The 21,133-nt window shown below is 41.4% G+C and overlaps 1 protein-coding gene across 2 annotated transcripts in view; it reads left to right on the forward strand.

Annotated features, from left to right (window-relative positions):
• NPHP1 (nephrocystin 1) overlaps positions 1-21,133 on the forward strand; it is a 523,503-nt gene that overhangs the window by 122,786 nt on the left and 379,584 nt on the right. For both annotated transcript variants that reach the window (XM_069234711.1, XM_069234712.1), the window contains exon 5: positions 12,530-12,782. In XM_069234711.1, coding sequence (XP_069090812.1) covers positions 12,530-12,782 — 253 coding nt within the window. The remainder of the gene's footprint in view (positions 1-12,529; positions 12,783-21,133) is intronic.

Genomic DNA, 21,133 nt, shown 5'->3' on the forward strand with positions numbered 1-21,133 from the left:
AAGTGGATAGATTAGAGTGTGGTAGATTGGGGTAGAGTGGAGTGAGGTAGCTTGGGGTAGAGCGGAGTAGGGTAGATTGGTGTGGAGTGGGGCAGATTCAGTGGATTAGAGTAGGGTAAATTGGAATGGAGTTGTGTGGACTGGAGAGGGGTAGATTGGAGTGAGACAGATGAAGAGGGATGATTGGAGTGTGGTAGTTTTGAGTGGGTAGATTGGAGGGGGCCAGACTGGAGTGGAGTGAGTTGAGTTGGGTTGGATTGGAGTAGAGTAGAGTGGGGTGGGGTGGGCTGCGTAGGGAAGGGTAGAGTTGGGTGGGGTGGAGTGGGGTAGATTGGAGTGGAGTAAATGGGGTAGATTTGAGTGGGGTAGATTAGGCTGCATTGGAGTGGGGTGAACTGGGTGGAGTGGATTTGAGTGGAGTGGAGTAGATTTGAGTGGGGAGCAGTAGATGTGAGTGGAGTGGGGTAGATTTGAGTGGAGTGTGGTAGATTGGAATGAGATAGATTGGATGAAGTGGAGTAGGGTAGATTTGGGTAGAGTGGAGTGTGGTAGATTGCAATGGGGTAGATTAGATTGGAGTGGTGTAGATTGGATGGATTGGATAGATTGGAATGTGGCAGATTGGAGTAGATTGTGATACATTGGAGTGGGAAAAGTTGTGGTAGATTGCAGTGGGTTAAATTGTGGTAGATTGTAGTAGGGTAGATTGTGGTGAAGTGGGGTAGATTGGAACGGAGTGGGGTAGATTAGAATAGAGGAGAAGAGTGTGACAGATTGCAGTAGATTTTACGTGTAGTGGAATAAATTGGAATGGAGCGGGGTAAATTGTACTGGAGTACATTGACATGGATTGAGGAGGATTGGAGTGGGGCAGATTGGATTAGAATGGAGTGGGGTGGATTGGGTTAGATTAGAATGAAGGATGTGTGGCTGGAGTGGAGTTGATCTGGAGCAGAATGGGGTAGTTTTGAATGCAGTGCTGTAGTTGAGGTGGAGCAGGCTTGACTGGATTAGATTGAGTGGAGTGAGGTAGTTTGGAGTGGAGTGGGGTATATTGGGCTGGAGTGCAGTAGATTGGAGAGAGGTAGATTGTAGTGGTGTGGGTCGATTGGATCATAGTGGAGAGGATTGGAATAAACTGGAGTGTGATAGATTAAAGAGGGAACGATTGAAGTGGGGTATATTGGAGTGGGATGGGGTAGATTGGGGTGGGGTGGAGTTGATGGAGTGGGTATTTTGGAGTGGAGTAGATAGGGTAAATTGTAGCAGAGTAATAGGGTAGATTGGGACAGAATGGAGTAGTGTGGATAGATTGGAGTGAGATAAGTGGTGTGGAGGGGCGTAGAGTGAAGTGGCATGTTGTGTAGAGGACTGAGTGTCGTAGTTTGGAGTGGCATGGAGTTGAGTGGCGTGCTGTGTCGTAGAATGTTGTATAGTGGAGGGCATGGAGTGAGGTGGAGTGTCCTAGAATGAAGTGGCTTGGCACCGAGTGGAAGGAAGTAGAGTAGAGTGGAGTTGAGTTGTGTAGTGTGGAGTATGCCTGGTGTGGTAGCGCAATGCAGCTACAGGCAACACATTTTCAATCGAAGTGACCACTACACTTGCACTGAAATACGGCTTTGCTGCACACAAAAGATGTGTGCAGATGTCATCACCTAGTGTATTGATGTGGTTTGGTCGTTCACAAATATTTGCTTCCACCACATTTCAGAACTGCAATACAATTCTTCATTTTACTAATTCTGATATATTCTGAAACATAAGCAAAGTTCACTTTTTTCATACATACATATCATGAGTACCTACCTATGAGTTTGGTGTGAGAATGTTTCCGGTTTTGTTAGAAGAATTAACCTAGAATTAATATTAAAGCAATCTCTCGAACATCTAAAAGCTGATTCAAAGTCCATGTTCAAAGCCAGTTCAAAGTTCACTTCCCCCGCATGAGTCAATACTTCTCTGTTGTCCAAACTGTCCTCCAGCAGTCTTTTGTGGAAGCAAACAGCCTCAAAATGAAATTAGAAATCTAGATAGCGAGGTCCTGGCTACGCACTATTGTAGCAGGACTGCCTTACTATGAATCTGGGAAACACAAAGAAGGCTATACCTAGTGATTTAAGATGACTGTTGCCATCTCCAGGCAATTTAAGAGTTCAAGGATTTCGGGGAAATGCAGTTTCGTTGTTGGAACACATCACAAATGCATTTTCCACAGATGTGAAGCCTTTCGACAAGCAGCCCTGAACCTCTGTGACCACTGCAAGTCTTTGCTATCTTGAAAGGAATTTGGTGTGCGTGAGTTTGGAGTATTATGTCACCAACCCTGCTGAGTCCTAAGCTGTAAGCCATGCTTTCTAATAGTGCTCCCCATGGCCGTAGTCTTTTTTTTTTGCAAAAGATCTCTTAATTTGTCAGAATATCTTGCATAAAAATCACATAAACCATAGAGCAGGAAAATTAGAAGCTGGTCCCCATGATTGTTCACCAGGGCTTTAGAGCAGTTAGTGGCACCTCCTTGTCATTTATTTGATTGCCCTCTTTTTGGTAACAAAAATAGTGGAGTGGAGGCCTGCAACCGAGTGCCTGATGAATCCATTAACCAGTTTTATCTAAATACTTCTTATGATAGTGTATTTCTGAGTCAGTGAGTGCATAAAATGGACTATTAGGTATTGAGGCATCTGGCTGCAAATCAATCTTACAATCAGAAGTTTTATGTGGGGGTAACACGTTTACTTTTTGCTTGCCAAAATCATCACTAGACTCTCGTAACAAGAAGGTAGAGAGAAGCACAACTAGCAATTGGAGATAAAGCTGTCCCTGCTGGAGCCTTAGAAGGACAACTCCCAAAAGATTCCTAAGTAATCAAACAACCAGTATTACAATAGACCGAATTAATTTGTACTTCTCTAGTTGCCCAGTCAATACTAGGGTGTGTTATGTAAAGTTACCCAAGGCAACCCCAAAGTAATTTTGAACTGATGGACATCTATCAAATCAGCTAAAAATCTTTTCATGATGGTGTCCAAACCAAATCAAAGAAATTGTTTGTGTATTAAACTACTTTGGTTCTTAGGATAACAGAGAGACATTGACTGCCCTGACCTCCTCAGGAACTTTTTTTCTTTTATCACAGGTATTTGTAAGGATTAAGCAAACCTAATGTCCATGTAATATTTCGACGCTCCAGTATCTGAAAGTCCTGAAACAATCTTTTCCTGACTATCTGACAAATTCATTTTCACAGGAACCTTTATATAGGCTAAATACGTCTGCATAGTATTTGTTACACATTTTGGAACTGAGTTAATGTCTTGACAAAGCTTCTACTTCCATAGTTAAGGAATCCGATCTTTTCACTGGCTATTACCATTCTGTATGAGATGTTATCAACACTTGATTCTTATACATTTTAGGTTTTATCCATTAGTCTTTCACAAAATTAATGGATCTTTGACAGTACATACACAACTTCTATTTACGCCTTTTCTCTATGTTCTTGTTTGATATAGAGCCCTTTACACTGCTTAATTATCTGGACTCAGAAAATTCTAAAGGTTTACACTGAGTACCTACGGCTAAAACATTTGTCTCTGATTTTATGTTTACTAAACAGTTAAACAAGACTGTGCTCTAGCTGCACCACTAAGTAAATAAGCTCTTCACACTTAGCAGGATTTACATCTCGTGAACCTACATCCTTTAATTAGGTGTGTAGCCCTTAATAAAGTAAAAAACAATTCTCTTCTGGCCAACCAGTCTCGACCACTAAATGATTAAATGTTGTACTATAACTTATCACATCTTCTTAGCCCTGTTGTATATCTAATAATTTATTATCCAGAGAATGAGTATTTGACTTCCAAAACGACTTCCATATTTGTTCACAAAAGACATTAAAATTGTATGACAAAAGATTGTTTCTTTCCACTGGTGGAACAATCCAATTTGCAGTGTTTCCACTAAAATATACCAGAATGAAAGCTGCTTTAGTTTTGTCACCCGAAAATACCATGGGTTTTCATAAAAAATGCAATTGATACTGATTAATAAATAATGTGAATATTTTTGTATCCCCTATAGATCTCTCAGGAGAATGTAGAGGTATCTTAGATGTTTCTAGTGGGTGAATTTTAACTCTTGTTGCAAAACACTAGTTTCTTATTCAATTGTGATTAATTCTTATTGGAATGTTTTACTCTTGGACCTTCGTGAAATAACTCCCTGTTGGTCAATAGTCGGCATTTGGGAAGTGGCATGCTAGAAGACAAATAACAGAAACACTTGTTATCACTGCTCCAATTCATCACTCTGTTGCTCCTCAACATCCTAAGGTCAAAGTGGATATCTAAAGACAAGATGAGATATCTTAATATTCTGTCATTAAGGTGTTGCATCTAACCTTAATACTAGAAAGGACGGACCTTAAAATTAGGTCTCTCTAACCAAATGTTTATGGTCTAATATGAAGCTGAATTTCTTTTTAAATTGACACGAGTTTCAGCATAGTGTTAAATATCCATTATTCCCTACTTAAATGGTAAATAATGTCTGCTTTCCAATTAAATATTGATACACTTAATTTCTGTCTGGCCTGTGTGAGCAACTGAAAAGTAATTAACATCCAGCAATATTCTGGAATTCCTGTAATAGCAATATATCTTTATCAGTTACTCAACACCACTTTCACCTTTGAACTTGATCATGTATACTTGTCATTGCAGGCAATCATTTGTTTCCAGAGTTCATATGAAGACTATCTAAAGTCTTAAACTTAATTCAAGTTGGAAAAAGGTATGGCGCTGGCATGTTTACCATTGAGGACAGACTCGCTCTGAATGTTGACAGCGAACACCATTACTGACAGCGATCATACAACATTAAACTCTCTTCCTCAGACTTCGAGCTCACACTAATTGTTGATCAACTTGATAATTCAACATTATCAGGGGCAGGGCATCACTCAAGTCTATGTCAAATGTGTCTCCACCTCCTGTTATTTCACCAAAGAAATTGTTGTGCTTATTAACAGTACCTTTGCATTCATCACAGCCATTAGGACTTTCTCATTTTGTAACTTCCAGCAGAGAATCCTTTACAGGTGTCTCCACAGCCTTTAAGGCCTGTCTCTAAAACTGAAACAGGCATTAGTATAAAGAAACAACTCTTTGTCTCCAGTTAGAAAGAGTCCATCAAATCCAAGTCTCTAAGATCTCCTCCTCTGGCTCCACTCCTCCACCAGGGGATTTTGACCTGGATGAAGCTCTGTTAAAGTGCAGACAGTGAAGGTTTCCTTCTAGTTCTGTTTTGAGATCTTCTCATTCGATGATGGGGATTCATTTTCTTCTTACACTGGCCCATCCTTGACAGATTCTTCCTTTCAGTATGTGTCCTGGATGACATCACCATTTTCATAGTGTCTTAGCACGAAGATATTAAGTTTGAATAGCCCTTTGGAAATTCTGCATCAGTTGGCTGCATAATATTGGAATCTAAAACTCCACAGCCCACGCCGGAAATTTGCTGTCTTTTCTACCGGACTTGCTAGAGATTGCAGAAGCTAAATTCTTAACACCTGCAATGGTTAAGGCTGTGACACCATGCTTGCTGAAGAAAAGCAAACCTCCAAAAGAAGAAATGTATTTATTAATAGCAGATCCCAAGTGAGATTCTGTCATTGTCTCACCAATCAGAAGGAGGAGTGCTTCCAGAAGCTCAGCTGAAGGCACTAAATCTTCCATTCTTTGGTTCTTCTCTCTCTGGTCAATATACAGTGGAAGAAATGATTCTTGAGAAGAGAAGGTGCTACTAAAAACAGTATAGCAAAGGCACCACCATTATTATTATTGTCAGAGGGTTCAGTTCATTGGCTGGACCTACCAACAAGATCAACAATTGCAGGTCAGTACTCCTACCATCACCAACATGGTTCAAGAAACAAGCCTTCAGAGTCCAGGGAGGCCAATATTGCACAGTTCGAATATTATTATTTATTTCTCTTCCCCTCCTTTATCCACTACAGTAAAGGGAACCACAACACGGCATGTAGAAGAATGACAAAATATCACAAACAACTGACTGTTGTCAGAGATAGATACTAGCAACGTTTCAAGGTACCTCCTTCTTCTATTTTGCCAGTATCAAAACTACATCTGGTATATCTGAGTAATAAGACAACCTTGTCATTTCATAGATGAGCTATCAAAAAACTTAAAGGTTTAAAAGAAAGATCCAGATGAGGAATTTAAGCCTATTTTGGATCTATAATCAACCAACAAGTTGATAAGGAGAAATAAAATCTCTACATGCTTCTGTTGCCTCACGTTTTTCCTCATCTCTAGCAAGGGATGCATTCTGTAGATCTGCAGGACACTGGATTTCCATGTGCCATTTGCAAAAAAGCACAGCAAGTTCCTGCAGTTTCTAGTCAGCCATGCACACTACCAGTACGTAATGCTCCTCTTCAATCTGAAGTCTGCTAGTCAGACATTCTTAAAATGCTTGGCTGTAATAGCAACTCATCCCTGTCTGTCATCAGAAGGTATTCATTTATCCATATCAATACCAAACTGTGCTTGACAGTTTTCTGTTGCGCTGTTCAGGTCTGCAGGTACCTTTCAAAAGTTCTATCTTATGTGACACAAGGTGTTTCCTTTGGAGAAGAGATTGTTGTTTCCTCATAAAAAACTCCTAACTTCACAGCACTGCAATTGTCTTCCCTACTAGGTTTGACAGCCTCTTGCATGTTCACTTTACCTAATGCAAAACTGCCTATGAAACCTCTTCAACAGTGTCTAGAGGGTCAGTGTCACAATAGAAGAAGAACTCAGATGACACACTACAGCTTTCAGTAGTAACGAAACAATCCCTGATGCGCTGCAAAAGGAAGAATCTATTTCATTTTGTTGTCATCTTACAAAAACCACAACTTCAAACGGTTGTCACAGATGAATTCCTATCAAACTAGAGAGCCCATCTGTGTTACCTCTCAGACCAGGAGTTGGTTCACATCCATTTTGTAGAATTCAATGTAGTCCATCTGACCCTTAAGGTGTTCCTGCCAACACTGAGGAAGAACATCTTGATTCAGATGCACAACAAAACATTGCACCATCTAAACCATCTGGGGGTTACCAGATCGACACCCCGGTCTCTGAAAGCACAGATTTGGTCCCTGGCCAGAGGATTAGAAAGCTGTTCTTCTACCAGGAGTGAAAAAGCACCATGCAGACTTTTCAAACAGGTTCTACGGAGAAACCCATAAATTGATTTGTCCACAGATCGGTTTGCAACATCTCAAATTGCTGAAGCTTGGCATTAGGAGATTGGAACAAGACTCACTGAACAATCAGTTTTTGATGAGCTGGTCACAGAAATTAATGAGTACTTAAGACCAGGACTACTGTTTACTGCGGTAATGCTGACGCTTTCAACAATTTCAGGCAGTGATGATCGTCATTGCTCCTGAGGGAACAAGGCAATGGTAGTTCCCAAACCAATTCAAGTTGACTCTAAACCATAATGTAGACTTCAGTGCCCTTACTAGATCATAGGGTCAGATAATGACTTTGAACCTGATGTCACTGAATTTGGCAGCATTTGTCCTAAAAATCAGAAAGGATTGCCTTGTAAATCTACCACACCAATGTATGGACATATTGAAATAGGAGTAGAGACCATCAACAACGACTTCTTATTCATTCATATAGAAAATGTTTTGGTGTTCTCTTTATTCTTTAGGTGTAAAGAGAGTTCTGTCTTTATATCTGGAAAAGGCTATCATTTTAAGAAAATCTAACATACTTTATCAATTATGGACCCATCTGAACCAGGTTTAGCGACCACTAATCACTCTCTTTGGATTGTATACAGTATTTTTCATGTTTTTTTATTTAATTTAATTATTTTTTATTTTTAGAACTGTACTTATGTTTTTTTTTTTATCAGTTGCCAGCAAGCCATTTCACATGAAAGCCTGGAGCCCATTGTAGGTATTGGTGAAGAAACATTCCTTTGACAAATATCTGTGTGGCAGCCACTTGGAAATTTGTGCCTTTGTTTACAAGACACTATTGTCTTGATTCTGATACAAAAGATGACTGAGGTGAGGGTCAGGCTATCCTCAAAAATCTTTTTGTATGAGGCTGCAATAAGACATTTCTTTCCATTGTTGTATATGTTTTTATTAGTAATGGCAGAGTGTTGCAAGAATAGTTGGTATTTGCTTGCTACTCTGTGTTTACATTTGTTACTGTCAAAAAGGATCCTCTAAGATATGGTTATGTACTTGTAATCCCGGTTCCAAAATTTAGTGCTCCTCATCGAAGTTATAAATATACCTCCTACCTCCCATGCTTGTTATGTTTGCCCTATGGGTAAATGTCAAGAGATTAATTTCAAGAGTTGATTTTAGTTCAACTAAGCAGATCCTCCAAAATGAACTAACTCTGTGAGGCAAAAGGCATCGAAAAATTGGAAGTCCCTGGACTTTTAAAGAGGACACCTTTATTAGAGGATTTAAAAAAAGGAGATGGCAGTAAAGAAAGAGTAGTGGATACTTCCCCTTATGTAGACCATACTAAAAACCATATTAATCTGTCAAAAATAAGGTTGTGAAAAATCGAATTGAAGAACAATGATTTGTAACTGCATGAATATACCTGATAGACTTCTAGCTGCAGGTTCCTTTCCTTAAAATATTTCCCAGGCATCAGACTTGATCTGGACACTTTTTGAGCAGTACTTCTATGTGGTGGTTGGTGGCGCTATTCGACTCCACGCCAGAAGGGACATGTGTGGTGCCTATATGGGCGCCATCCCAATGCGCAGACATCAGTTCTTTTCTTTCCTCACAGATCTGGAGACAGGTACTTCCAATCATTTTTTGACTGACTTTTTCTCAACATTTTGTCAATGCTTTTTTCGAGACCTTGTCTCCCAGTGTGCTAGGGATGTCCCCCCCTAAAAACCAGTGAGGTTTAAGCCATGTGGTTCCTGCCACAGACAGATGTCTGTGACAGACCCATTCTGGTGAATCTTTGGTGCTGTAGTCGGACCATGATCAAGACCTGTGAGGTCTGTGGCATCATGAATCCGAAGGCACTAGGAGAGCTCTCCCTGAAGCTCCTTGTTACTGATGCCAGTCACCTCCCCGGTCCTCTAGGTCCCAGTCGCTTGGAATATCACAGTTCCATTTGCAGAGTCTGTCCAGGTGCTCGTCATCATGCTTGAAGTCATCGTCAGGTAAGTCCCACAAAAAAAAAGAAAAAGATGTGGAAGTGTTCTCTGCTTTGCCGCACCAAGGACATCGAATGAAGCACAGGAACATCACTGTCAGCACCACTCCCACACGAAGCCTGCTTCTGGGTCTACTCCACGCCTCCCATACTTTGGTGGAGCCGGAGCGACCCTGCCCAGTCCTGTGAATTTTATGAGGCCATTCACCTCATTTTTGGGCCTCAGGGGGTGCCCCCATTGGCTTTGCACTGGTGGGTCCACCCTCAGCACCAGTTGGGTCCCTTGGATCCAGTGTTGGATCTGGAGTGGAGCCCGTTCCAGAGACGTCATTTCTGGTGTCGTCAACCCCATCATCATAAATGACTCTGGTAAAGAGTAAGACTTGCGTCATCCAGTGGTGGTTCTGGTGCCGGTCCTTACCACACCTTCTGAATTGGTGCCTGTATCTTCCTTCTTTGAGAGGCCTGGAGAGGTTTATGAATCTTGTGGATCTGGGGGCCCTGTGGCTACAACCCCTTTGAGAAGGCAGATGACAACTGGTATGATGACCTGGAGGATGCCAGTGGGCTGGACACCACAACAGACACTGGCTCGGTTTCTCCTAGTGTGGCTAGAGAGGAAGGAGCCTCCTTCGCTATGGTGGTACATAGGGCAGCTGAGGTCCTGGACCTTCAGCTGCCCTCAGTGGTAATTACAATACATATTTTGACATAGGTGCTGCAATCAAGAGTCACTCCCTCAGGACTCCTTCGCCCCTTTAATGAAGCCCACACTAATGTCCTTCTTGTGGCCTGGGCTAAACCCTGTACATGGGCGCCTAGGCACAGGACCATTGCCCCTCTTCAGGGTACCCACCTTGCCTCACTGAGCACCCCACCCTGGAGAGCCTGGTTGTCCAGTCCTCTACTTCCAAGGTTAACCTGGCACTTTTCCTATCACACCACCGGGTAGAGGATTCAAGGGGTCGAACATAATTGGAAAGAGCATGTTCTGTTCTGCCAGCCTAGCCGTGAGGTCAGTGAACACTGTGTGCCTCTTGGGCCGATACACCCACATGGTTTGGGATTTGGTTGCACAAGTGCTGCCTGTGGTCTTGGAAGTGGCCTGAGCCATAATGTCACAAGCTATTTCAAATGACATTCACTATTCACTGCCTCCTAGACACGACTGACTCATTAGGCACAGCAATTGCATCATCAGTGGCACTTAGACTCTATGCCTGGCTAAGATCCATTGGCTTTTCGGAGGATATCCAGGCTTCCCTCATGGACAAGGCCTTTAATGGCACCCACCTTTTTGGCAATAAGGTAGATTCAGCACTGGAGAGCTTTAATGACAGCCGGGCTATTGCTAGGTCCTTGGGCTTCTCCATGGCTTGCTGTCCTCCCCACGCTGCCTTTCACCCCTGTTGTGACTACAGTAGGGGCTACCAACTGCATCCCTTACCGCCCAGCCACCAAGTCAAACAAGCACCCCAGTCCTTTTGTGACTGTGGACGCGGTTCCCAAAAACCCTGTGGGACATCCAGTCAGAGGTCAACCCAGTCTGCCACCATCCAGTAGCCGCAGCCTCACAGCCTCTTTAGTTTGTCCTTATACAATCACAGGTACCCAGTTGGCGGCATGATCCTCCATCACCTGCCCCACTGGCAGTCCATGACATCGGACAAGTAGGTACATCAGATCATTCAGCGGTTTACTCCATCCCCTCTCTGGAACCACTGTTACAATAAATGCTACAAATTGGTGGAGAGTCCAATCAAGAAAAACATAATAACACTTTTTAAATGAAAGAAACATTAAATTTAGTTCTTGAACAATATTAATTTCATTAGTTCTTCATTTTGCAAGTTTATATCTGTACGTGTGTAACATTACCTACAAAATTAAGTGTGCTTATTTAAATGTGATTGCTGTAGTACAGCCAAACAACTTCAAATTTCAGTAGTCACTCTCCGTTCTTATCAACTGCAATAATTGGTTTCTTTGATGTAGTTCAGCCAAAACCTGTTTAACAGCTTAAAGTGAGCTGACGCTTCTTCAAAGCTGTAAAGAATATTTGCAAAATAATTAGAAAACTCAAAATAATTGATAACATGAAAAAAAGCACAGTCTCAAAGATATATAGAGCAGTATCCTCAAATTTATATACATTTATTTACTTAATATTCAGAATGAAATGGAGATCAGAAAAGCAAAGAAGATTGAACAAAAAGGTGTCATTACAAATAAGCTTTGACTTAATTAACATCTAGCTAAAGGAATCGCCATTTTGCCAGGATGTATGCATTAAAATCTGTTACAGATTGGCCAAGAAGCAACCCTCTGAGGGCTTGCATGCTCTTTCCACTGACACCAAGGCTGCCGCCAAAGCTTTAATCCGGCCAATGTCCGATCCTTGACATCTGCTAGGCTGCAATGTGGTCGTCTTTGCACAGGTTTACTAAGCACTACAAGCTGGACAGTCAGGTCTGTCGTGGCGGGCACTTTGCCTGCTCAGTTCTGCAGGACTTCTTGGTCTAGTTGGTTTACAAACCCACCTCTGGGGAGTTAGTTATTGGGCCTCGGACTCCTTACTGAACCTCCCATCCTCCCTGTGCTGCAAACATAATTCTCCTTATAGGGTACACCTTGTGAGATCCTTAGGGTCTGCACACTGGTACATCAGCAAGCTTAGTGGCTTCACGTTTCTGGCATGAAAAGGTTGTGAAAAATCATTGATGTCAGCGCACAGGGGAGCGCCTCAAAAAGCACCATGCACGTCACTTCCAATAATTGATGTCACCGCACAGGGGAGCGCCTCAAAAAGCACCATGCACGTCACTTCCAATAATTGATGTCAGCGCACTGAGGAGCGCCTCAAAAAGCACCATGCACGTCACTTCCAATGCGAATTACGCCACCCATTGGGGTGCACAGGTATAGCTTGAAAAGTTTCTGGATCTAGTCTGATGCCTGGGGAATATCCTAAGGTAAGGAAGATGCTGCCAGATAGTCTTTACCACATAAGGCATTAACAAAGGAAAATAATTTGTTCTTCCTGTCCATGTTAACACAGACAACCAAAATCATACTACATCCTGTATTTCTTATTCGTAAATAGTAGCCTTATCTTCTGTGGATTACATTTTTGATTTACATTTGTTATCTTTAGTTATGTGGAGTAAACGTTATTAGTCATTTGGCTTTTTGACAAGTAATTGAAAGTCTATGATAGTATTTTTCACAATATTGTATATTTGTGTATCCTTTCAAAACATGCAACTTTCTGATCAAGTTGTTTTTCTGGATAGTGATGAAAAATCTAATGCAGCAGAGGAAGAAGAAAAGGAGGATAACGAAGAGGAGGGAGTGACAGAGGAGGAAGAGGATGACGAGGGGGAAGATGAGGAAGAGAGTGAAAATGAGGAGGAGGAAGAAGATGAAGAAGAAGAGGATGATGATGAAGATGATGATGAGGCAGAGGATGAAGAACAAGCCATTATCAAAGAGTACACTGCTATAGGTGATTTTCATGCCCAGCAACAAGAGGATCTCACAGTTAAGGTAAGTATGCAAGCTGAACTTTCCATACCCTCTAAAAGGAAATGTGTTTCCTCTATTAAACGCTGTTAACATATTTACAAACATTTTTTGGTATTTCACTTTTGAGAAGCGTTGAATCGTCTGCAATTTTTTATGTAGATGTATGGCTCTGTAGCCCGCCAGTCTTTGATACTTTGTTCTTCACAGCTTCCACTAGGTGACTACTTTAGGTCCTGACCATAGATGCCATATCAGTTTCTTTCAGTATATGATTATCATTAGAATTTCTATCAGAGAATTCAGCGCTTTTGATTTTGAGTCCAGCATTCTTCAGAAGAAGAGAATTCATGTCTCAGAAAAATTTCTAGTTTTGTCATCAATGAGACATTCAAGAAGGGGCTTCAGTGGGACAAAAGCTGCACGTTTTACAGCCCTGATGATTTTAGGCCAACTAGGAACTTGAAGCAAATACTTTTAGTGGCATTACTATTTGATAGATAGCCAGCATAACCTTGTTTTTTAGATATTTTACACAAATGAATCAAAGGAATATAACCTTGGAAGACACCCATACATAAATCATTTAGTGTTTCTAGCTAGAAATCCTTCTTTATCTTGGAAGAAAACATTAGAGCTAAACGTGTACTTCATTTTATGCGAGAATGTGCTTTAGTCATCTCTAAGGAGAAGACTAGATCCATAGGAAGTTTTCGTAGGCGTCTGGTCAAATATGAATGCTGAGCACATTGAAAGACCTTAGCAAAAAGGAAAATAAAGGAGTTCCACAAAAATTTCTCTGTCCAGAAATCCTGCCTCCGAACCTGTAACCTGACCTTCAGTGCACATGACCTTGTTGTTGGATAGGGTGTTTGCAATTATGCTTTCTTTTACCCTTTGTTCCTGCTTCATTTTGTCTCTTAGTCGAGGTTACTTAGTTTGCCTATTTTCAGTGATCACTCCATCATTGGCACTTGCCCTTTCATTATTGAGAAAGTTGCCATCATTGAGGAACACCACTTTCCATCAAGCTAATAACCAGACTTCACAAGAGCCCCATCAGCCAACAGGTGGCCAAAAATAATAGAAATATATTGAAAGAAGACTTTTCTCAGATCTATCACAGGTACCTTTGCGCTCTCGTAATGTAGAATAATTCAGGTGAGATGTTTGTTTGGTCACAAAGTTGCACACAATTTGTGTGAATTACGCATAATGTGATTATGAGAAATTTTGGGCTCGGGCAAAAAAATGGACGTGAGCTTCCAGCAAACGATATTTCACTACAAAAGCGTAATTTGGTGAAACCTTACTTCTGACTTTTATATTTGTAATTAAATGAACAGTGCACATTAACAGTGATTTTGCCACAACTTCGTGATCTGCAAAGTGCGTTACATATTTGGTTATGCAGATTACATTCCCTCGAAAATGCACACATTTTTGGTATTCCTGGACTTCACGCCACTCAGGGCTGCATTTCATTTGTTTTTTTCCAGGATGTTTGTATGGTTGTATGAAGAGACCAAAGAGGTTGTACATGCGTTTAAACCACCTATTTTATTGGAAATAGCTAAGGCACAGAAAAGCTAATGGGCTCATTATTCTAGCCCATGCATCACTGTGACCAAAGGTTTTTCTCCCTGTGAGAGGCATTCCTGGTGTTGATAACATCTTAATCTTGTTTGCAGTGATAACAGACCGGTATGCTCTCAGCATATTTATTCCATTGTGGCACACAAGCAATTTATCTATATCCCTATACAATGAAACGCATGTGATTATTCCTCTTTGTAAATGTGTTTATACGTTTTTAATGAATCATTTGAGGAGTAGATGTTTTCTGATGCTCCATATGCGTGCAAGATAATCTCACTAGCTTGGTCTCTGCTTTATTATTCTGCATTGTGCATCAGGTTTCTCCATCTCACTTCTAAGGCTAATGTTGTTTGCTTGAATAAACTAGGAGTGGTTAGTGGGCCTCCTATTCAGTGCACTTTTGAGGCTGTGTGAGATAATAAGAGGAGATTATTGTATAATTGTTCCAGATAATAGTTAGGGGGGAGCACTGGGATGGGGGGGGGGGGGCGGAGGGCTTAATAAGGATGAGTAGACAAAGCAACTGCGAGATCTCAGAACTGCATTTAACAGGTTCTCTGGTGGTGGCTTTTATGGGACTAAGGAGGTGAATATACCATCACCAGGAGGACTTGTCAAATCTCTTCCCTGCTCACCCAATGCAATCATCGTGGATTCAACCTTTGGGTAGTTGTGATTGTGAGTAGCAAGTTCATCACTGCAAATTTATCTCCCAATTATAACAAAGGCCTTGAAAAAATGAACATATATATTAATCTGCCCTCAGTAGAGACATAGACCTCCCCGTTTCTCACTGGTGTCCTTTCGGCCAACTTGCAGATGGGGTCCTTTATTGTTGCAACGTTTGTGCAAGCTGTAAGATTTCTATTCTGCCTCATTCCCCCAAGATTATTTGATTGTGTTTGCAGGCATCCAATGAGGGCAGGTATAATATTAGGAGTCTTTAATTTCGTTATCGACTCTGCCATTAAGCAATTTATTTCCAAAGGCTACATATGACGTGTCCCACATGGTACTGAAAATGTTGAATGATTTATGTAGATGACTTCAGATAGTGGCTATGTAGAGTGCACTTTAAGAGTCCATTCTGTGCATTCAGCTGAGACTACAAGTTGTGCATTACTATCATTCATTGCACTCCAGTATAGGCTTACGTTTTTTTAAATAGGCATCTTCTGCTTCTGCGAATAGGATGCTAAATTAGGTGCTCTTCCAGACCAAAGATTAAAGATGGCAAAACTCAGATGCTGTTACATTCTCCCAGACCGCAGCATCATACCCTTAATAGTTATGAGTTCACTGAGTTGCTCATCAGCAATATCCGAATCTCTTGGTTTTAATTGAAGTGCCTCGTCTCTCTTGCTGCATAATCACATCATTTGACCCCATATATTTTTGTGATCACCCTCCCTGCCTTTCTCCCCATTTAAACACGTTTTTCACCAATTCAGGTATGTGATGCCGAGTGTTATTCAAACCGAACCTGCTGAGAAATATTAACTGGTTCTGCTGCTGGTATCAAGCACAGGCCACTTTGACGCTGAAAGTAATTACCTTAAAATGAAAGACAATTAATCCTACAGCCTCCAACCCATCTGTTTCCTAGACCAACGAAGCATGCAGTTTTGAAAAAGGTTTACAATTGTAATCTACCGATACTACCACCTCTTCATATTCCTTTTTAGGTCGAGCACGCAAGAGCTTTGACCTGTTGTGAGTGTTGCAGGCTTTTAACCTTGCCCACCTCACGCCTGTCACTTTCACTTTCACTGGTTCGTTGGCTTGCCTTTCAAAAATCCTTGGTCATCATTGGTAAAGGCTTTACGTGTGTCCCTTCTTGGGACAGTTTTGTTACTGCCTTGCAGACTCAATCTGTTACATGGATAATTGCACGATTGCCGATATGTTTGTCTGCGAGCAAACTTCTTTTTTTTTTTGTGTTTCTCCTTCGCGCTCATGCTCATGGCGGCCATGGCGCTTTAAATCCGCCCGCTTATGTCAACAATGTTCTACTTTTCATTTTCAATTTATGTGGCAAGAAACGTCCAGTTAGGAATTTACAATGCCAATAGCTCCAACTAGATCAAATGCGAGACCCATTGGATTGCAAATGTTTGTTTGACTTAGAAGTCGTGCACTAGGAACACCTAGTTTGCTGTCAACGTGGAAGGCCCAGATCTGTAAACTTACTGCAAATTGCAGACTTCTAGCTTTAGAATGCCAGTTTATATATTCAGTCATATATTGCCTAATGGATATCATTGTGGGAGCTGAATTACAATGACATTTGTATTGCCAAGAAACGATGTCAGTTGCAAAGTGCACTATATAAATGTTTTACTAATTTATTCATTTATAGCCTGTACAAAGACTGCAGTTGGATTTTATTTTTGTTCGTGTGAAAGAGTACCCCAGATATCATCTAAGATCCCCTAAAACAAAATGTATCCTGTAAATCAAGACCCCTGCACTTCACACTAGGCTACAGATACACCCTGTTATGTTCGTTAGTGAAGCCTAGACTTAAATTCTTTCTCCACAATATTGAAAAGCACTTGAGCTCACCCAGTTCAACCCTGCATTCCCATTGAAGTCATTACTCATGCAAAATAACTCTTTTAAGGTTCCCGTCAACCCACCCATACGTTAAGTACCACATTTTCAAATATCCTGAAGGGACTCATTACGAGTTCCCCCTAACTAGATGTTGTGATACTGGTTGTGTGGAATCTCTGATTCCGGATGGTATTCCCACACCTTTACCTTGGGATTAAGATATTTCTCTCCTGGAATGGGGAATAGCAAAATGGCCTAGTAAAACCTGGTCCAATTTTATTTGTTTTACGATTCAGGGGGTAGAACAGGCCTATGCTGGCACACATTTACCACCTGTGTGGAACAGGTGTTAAATCTGTTTGATACCTTTTTGTCTCTTTGTGGTTTTGGGTCAGTGGTGGGTGGGAGATAACAGCGGTTTAGTTCCAGCTGGGGGCAGCCTTTTCTGATCCCCCATGCTGCAATATGCATGCGGCAAGATGGGGCCCTGGTGCAGCAGTTGCACAATTCGAGGCCTGGAGACACCAGACTACTTGTAGTTGCTTGGGCCACCAATAAAGTATCCATATGTCAACTTTGTGCCCATTTGAACCCCCAAACACATGCCCATAGATGGGAAAGGACTTTTAAACAACACCCTGCCAAGACATTTAAGCATCTCCCACAGAACATGCTCTGCATACTTCTGCCATCTAGTGTTGGGCTCGGATGTTTGCAGTTTGTTTTTCTTGTAGAATTCTTTTGAGTCAAAAGTTACATGGTGACTCCTTGTGCCTGCATTACGCATTGGCACCAACTACATTGCAGATTGTTTTCTTTTCCGTTGTCTGGTTTGGATGTGATGACCGGAGCTCAAGGATCAAGGAGTCCGACTATTTCGCCACCATTCCTGGTCTTCTTTCGACACAGATTAGAGCAGAAAATGACATGTTAATGACCACTCACTACTGAGACCTTCACAATATCGATTATCGACAGAGTCTCCACCATGGGGCTGAAGGCCCAGCTCGGGGCCTCAAACTCTGAATCCCCTACTTGACGTTTTTTCCTTTGCGAGTGATGGAATGTACCCTTTTTCAATGCACCCCTCACTGTAACACAAAATCACACGAGTCTGACCACAACAGGGTGTGTAATTTGTGTTTGTTGCTTCAACACAACAACACCAATTGTAAGGCTTGCCTGGCTTTCAGGTCAAAAAAGACTCTTCGTCACTGAACGGATAGCTGCAGGGGACATCATAAAATGTATAGAGACTCCACAGAAGACAGTCGGGAAATGTTGGGGTAAGAAACCCCTGGCGCTGAGGATATCTATGAAGCTTGGCCCATGGATATTCCAGCCTAGCAACCATCGCTAGAGGTGGTTTTCTCCTCTGGTTCTGATGGAAAAAAAGGAGCAATCCCACATCAATGTTGAGGCAACTGGACCACACAGACTGACAATACCAGGGTCTCTGAATGTATTAGACACTTAAACCAAGTCGAGCAAAGTCCCTAGGAGAGAGGCGGAGCACCACCACTGAGGGGTCGGCCATTAACCCCTTGAAGTTGAGCCTGCCCTCCAGGGCACGGCATGGCTCTGAAACAAGTTCAATTCATGATAAGCTAATGGAGCTGGAAGCTCCCTCATTCATGGGCTACTAAAATTTCTGACCTTTTGTCAAGACTGGGGGCCTGATTTAGAGTTTTGCGGAAGGAGGTACTCCCAGCGGTGTGGAATTTAATAAATTATATACTTCTCTATTGAACAGGTTGCTACATAAATCTACTGGTCCTGTGACAAAGTCCACTTGTCCCTTTAATGCCACATAGTGCAGCAATGAATTATGGCAGCAATCTCATTATATAAGAGTTCCTCTATGACTATGCCGGGGCTCATACTATAGTAGGGCTTGAAATCTAGTAATTCCTGCATTTTGCCACCTTTCCAAAGATCTGCATACTGGGGCTGGAGGTAGCGATAAGCAATTGTTCTAGGGTTGGAATGCGCTTTGGAGTCTTTTCAAACCTACTAACTTGCATATTTTAGGGGTTTTCACAAACTCTTTCCTAATCTTTCCCCAGACTTGAAAGGTATGGAAATTTACTCCTCACAAAGGCAGAAATAAAAATTATTTGAAAAAAAGTGGTTGGAGGGAAAATGAACTTCTAAACGCTCAGGATATTTTCTAATGAGCAAAATCTATACACGCAAATCTGCTCGTGCTCAAATGCAGTTCACAAACATTTACTAAGAACACAAATTTCTGGCCTACTTCTGTAAATTATTGTGAATTCATGAACGCTGTAAATCTTCACAAATGCAAGGGCATATGTGATGGGTACCTTTTGTGACTTTATTTAAGAATTGGGCCCCTAATTAGGTGTAGAGTTAACCAAGACCTTTTGTATTTATTAAAATGATGTCTCTCTCCATAAAAATATCTATCTATGGACTGTCTTCACTGTGAGTGACAGCATTCTGATCTTTCACAAGGAGCATATAGGCACACAAAGTAGTTTTGTTCAGTGCCAGAAACTACTGTGGCAATGTGTGCATTTTGCCAATAATTGTTATAATATTGAGGGCCCGCAGCTCCCACAACAACAAAGTTTTACAAAAACAATGTCAAACAAGACATGCATTGTCAAACCAAAAGGGCTGACCACCAATGGCAGACCTATCGGCTTTACCAGTGATTGTTTATTTTCATGTTTGCCATAATCTTTTTGAAACCGGTTGCGCTGATTTTCCATTAAGAATATATTTTGTGAATACTGGCAAACATCAACACATTTTAGTAGAAGATGCTTCAAAGAAATGCTACCTAACATTTGACAGTAGTTTAGCAAAACGTTTTTTCCAAGTTGCATTTTTTGTGAAGATTTAATTTGAAAGCAGACTCATTAATCTTGCTTTCAAGCTTCTGCAGACATTTGCATCTAATCAGAGAACATTCTGGGAGCATTATACCTAGCCTCATAGTGTTAAACTTTGCAAAGGTGTGCACATATTTTTATACCGGGACCTCTGTCAGCAGTGGAGTCCGAGCTTACAACATTTCCTTAGAGCGTTCACCCTTATAATAAAGGCTTTGCATTAATGAACCATAAATACATGCTTGAAAAGCATTAGCATATGGACGCACATATTACCTTAACTCCTGACAGTGCCCTTCCCTTATCCATAATGTGGTACGGTAAGCTGGCAGCCAAAGGGTTGTCATAGTTGGACTCTTGCTCTAGGCAGGACTGCTGGTTTAGGGATGACACCACTTTTGTTTGTAGGCGACTACGTAAATCCTATAACATCGTAACTGTCTTTCCAACCCTCCCGGCTCACAAGCAGCACCTCACCAAAACCCAAATAGTAAAAGGTGATTTGTGGCAACTTTTACTTATGGACTCAAGAGTGTGACATCTCAGGGAAGTGGTGCTTTAATGGAGATTATCCTTTTCTCACTTGTTCTGAGGAACAAGTCTCAGTCACACACAGGCAATGAAAGAGATGCAGTAAAGTTTTCAGTAGGTTTATTAACAAGACTGCAATCTACTGTAAAGCGCATGGGTTGCAATGATTAGGATAATGAACAATGCAAGAAACAGAATTGTAAAAACAAAATTCATGAATATAAAGACCCTCACCATCTTGTAATAACTTGAGATTTGAAATAGGCCCTAATACTCTAGCATGATGAACCTAATCTCCAGCCTAAAGAGAGCTAGGTGTGTCAAACCTAATCTGCCAGTACCATATCCATGAGAAGAGCCCCCCAACCCTCTCCACCTTGGAGTGAGGTCTGTAGATCAGACTCTGTGGGGACACGCAGGTTGGGTCTGCATCAAGGCGACGTGTAGCATAGAAAGCGTTGATGGCATCTGGTAGGAATCCCTCTGATAACCTTGTCTGTGTGAGATGTATTTATACAGGTCTTGTAGGATCCCTGAAGCAGGTATGTTCCTAAACATTAGATAAGAAGGCATGCTTGGGGCATCAATTACATAAACAATTCCCTCCAGAAGTACATTATGTTCCTGTCACACGTAAGTAAAGAATTTGATGTGAATATCTACGTCTATCACTTGTCTTTGATACTGATAGTGACGCCTTCACAGAGTGGCACTGATAATGTGAAATCAAAACATCTTCTTAACTATAACATAGCAGCCATCTTGGAATAAATAATTAAATAAGTGTGCTCAAATAGAGCAGGCTAAGTAGTTTAAAAGGTGGCGGGC

The sequence above is a fragment of the Pleurodeles waltl genome, chromosome 5, assembly GCF_031143425.1.
Source record: "Pleurodeles waltl isolate 20211129_DDA chromosome 5, aPleWal1.hap1.20221129, whole genome shotgun sequence".
Classification (NCBI taxonomy): Eukaryota; Metazoa; Chordata; class Amphibia; order Caudata; family Salamandridae; genus Pleurodeles; species Pleurodeles waltl.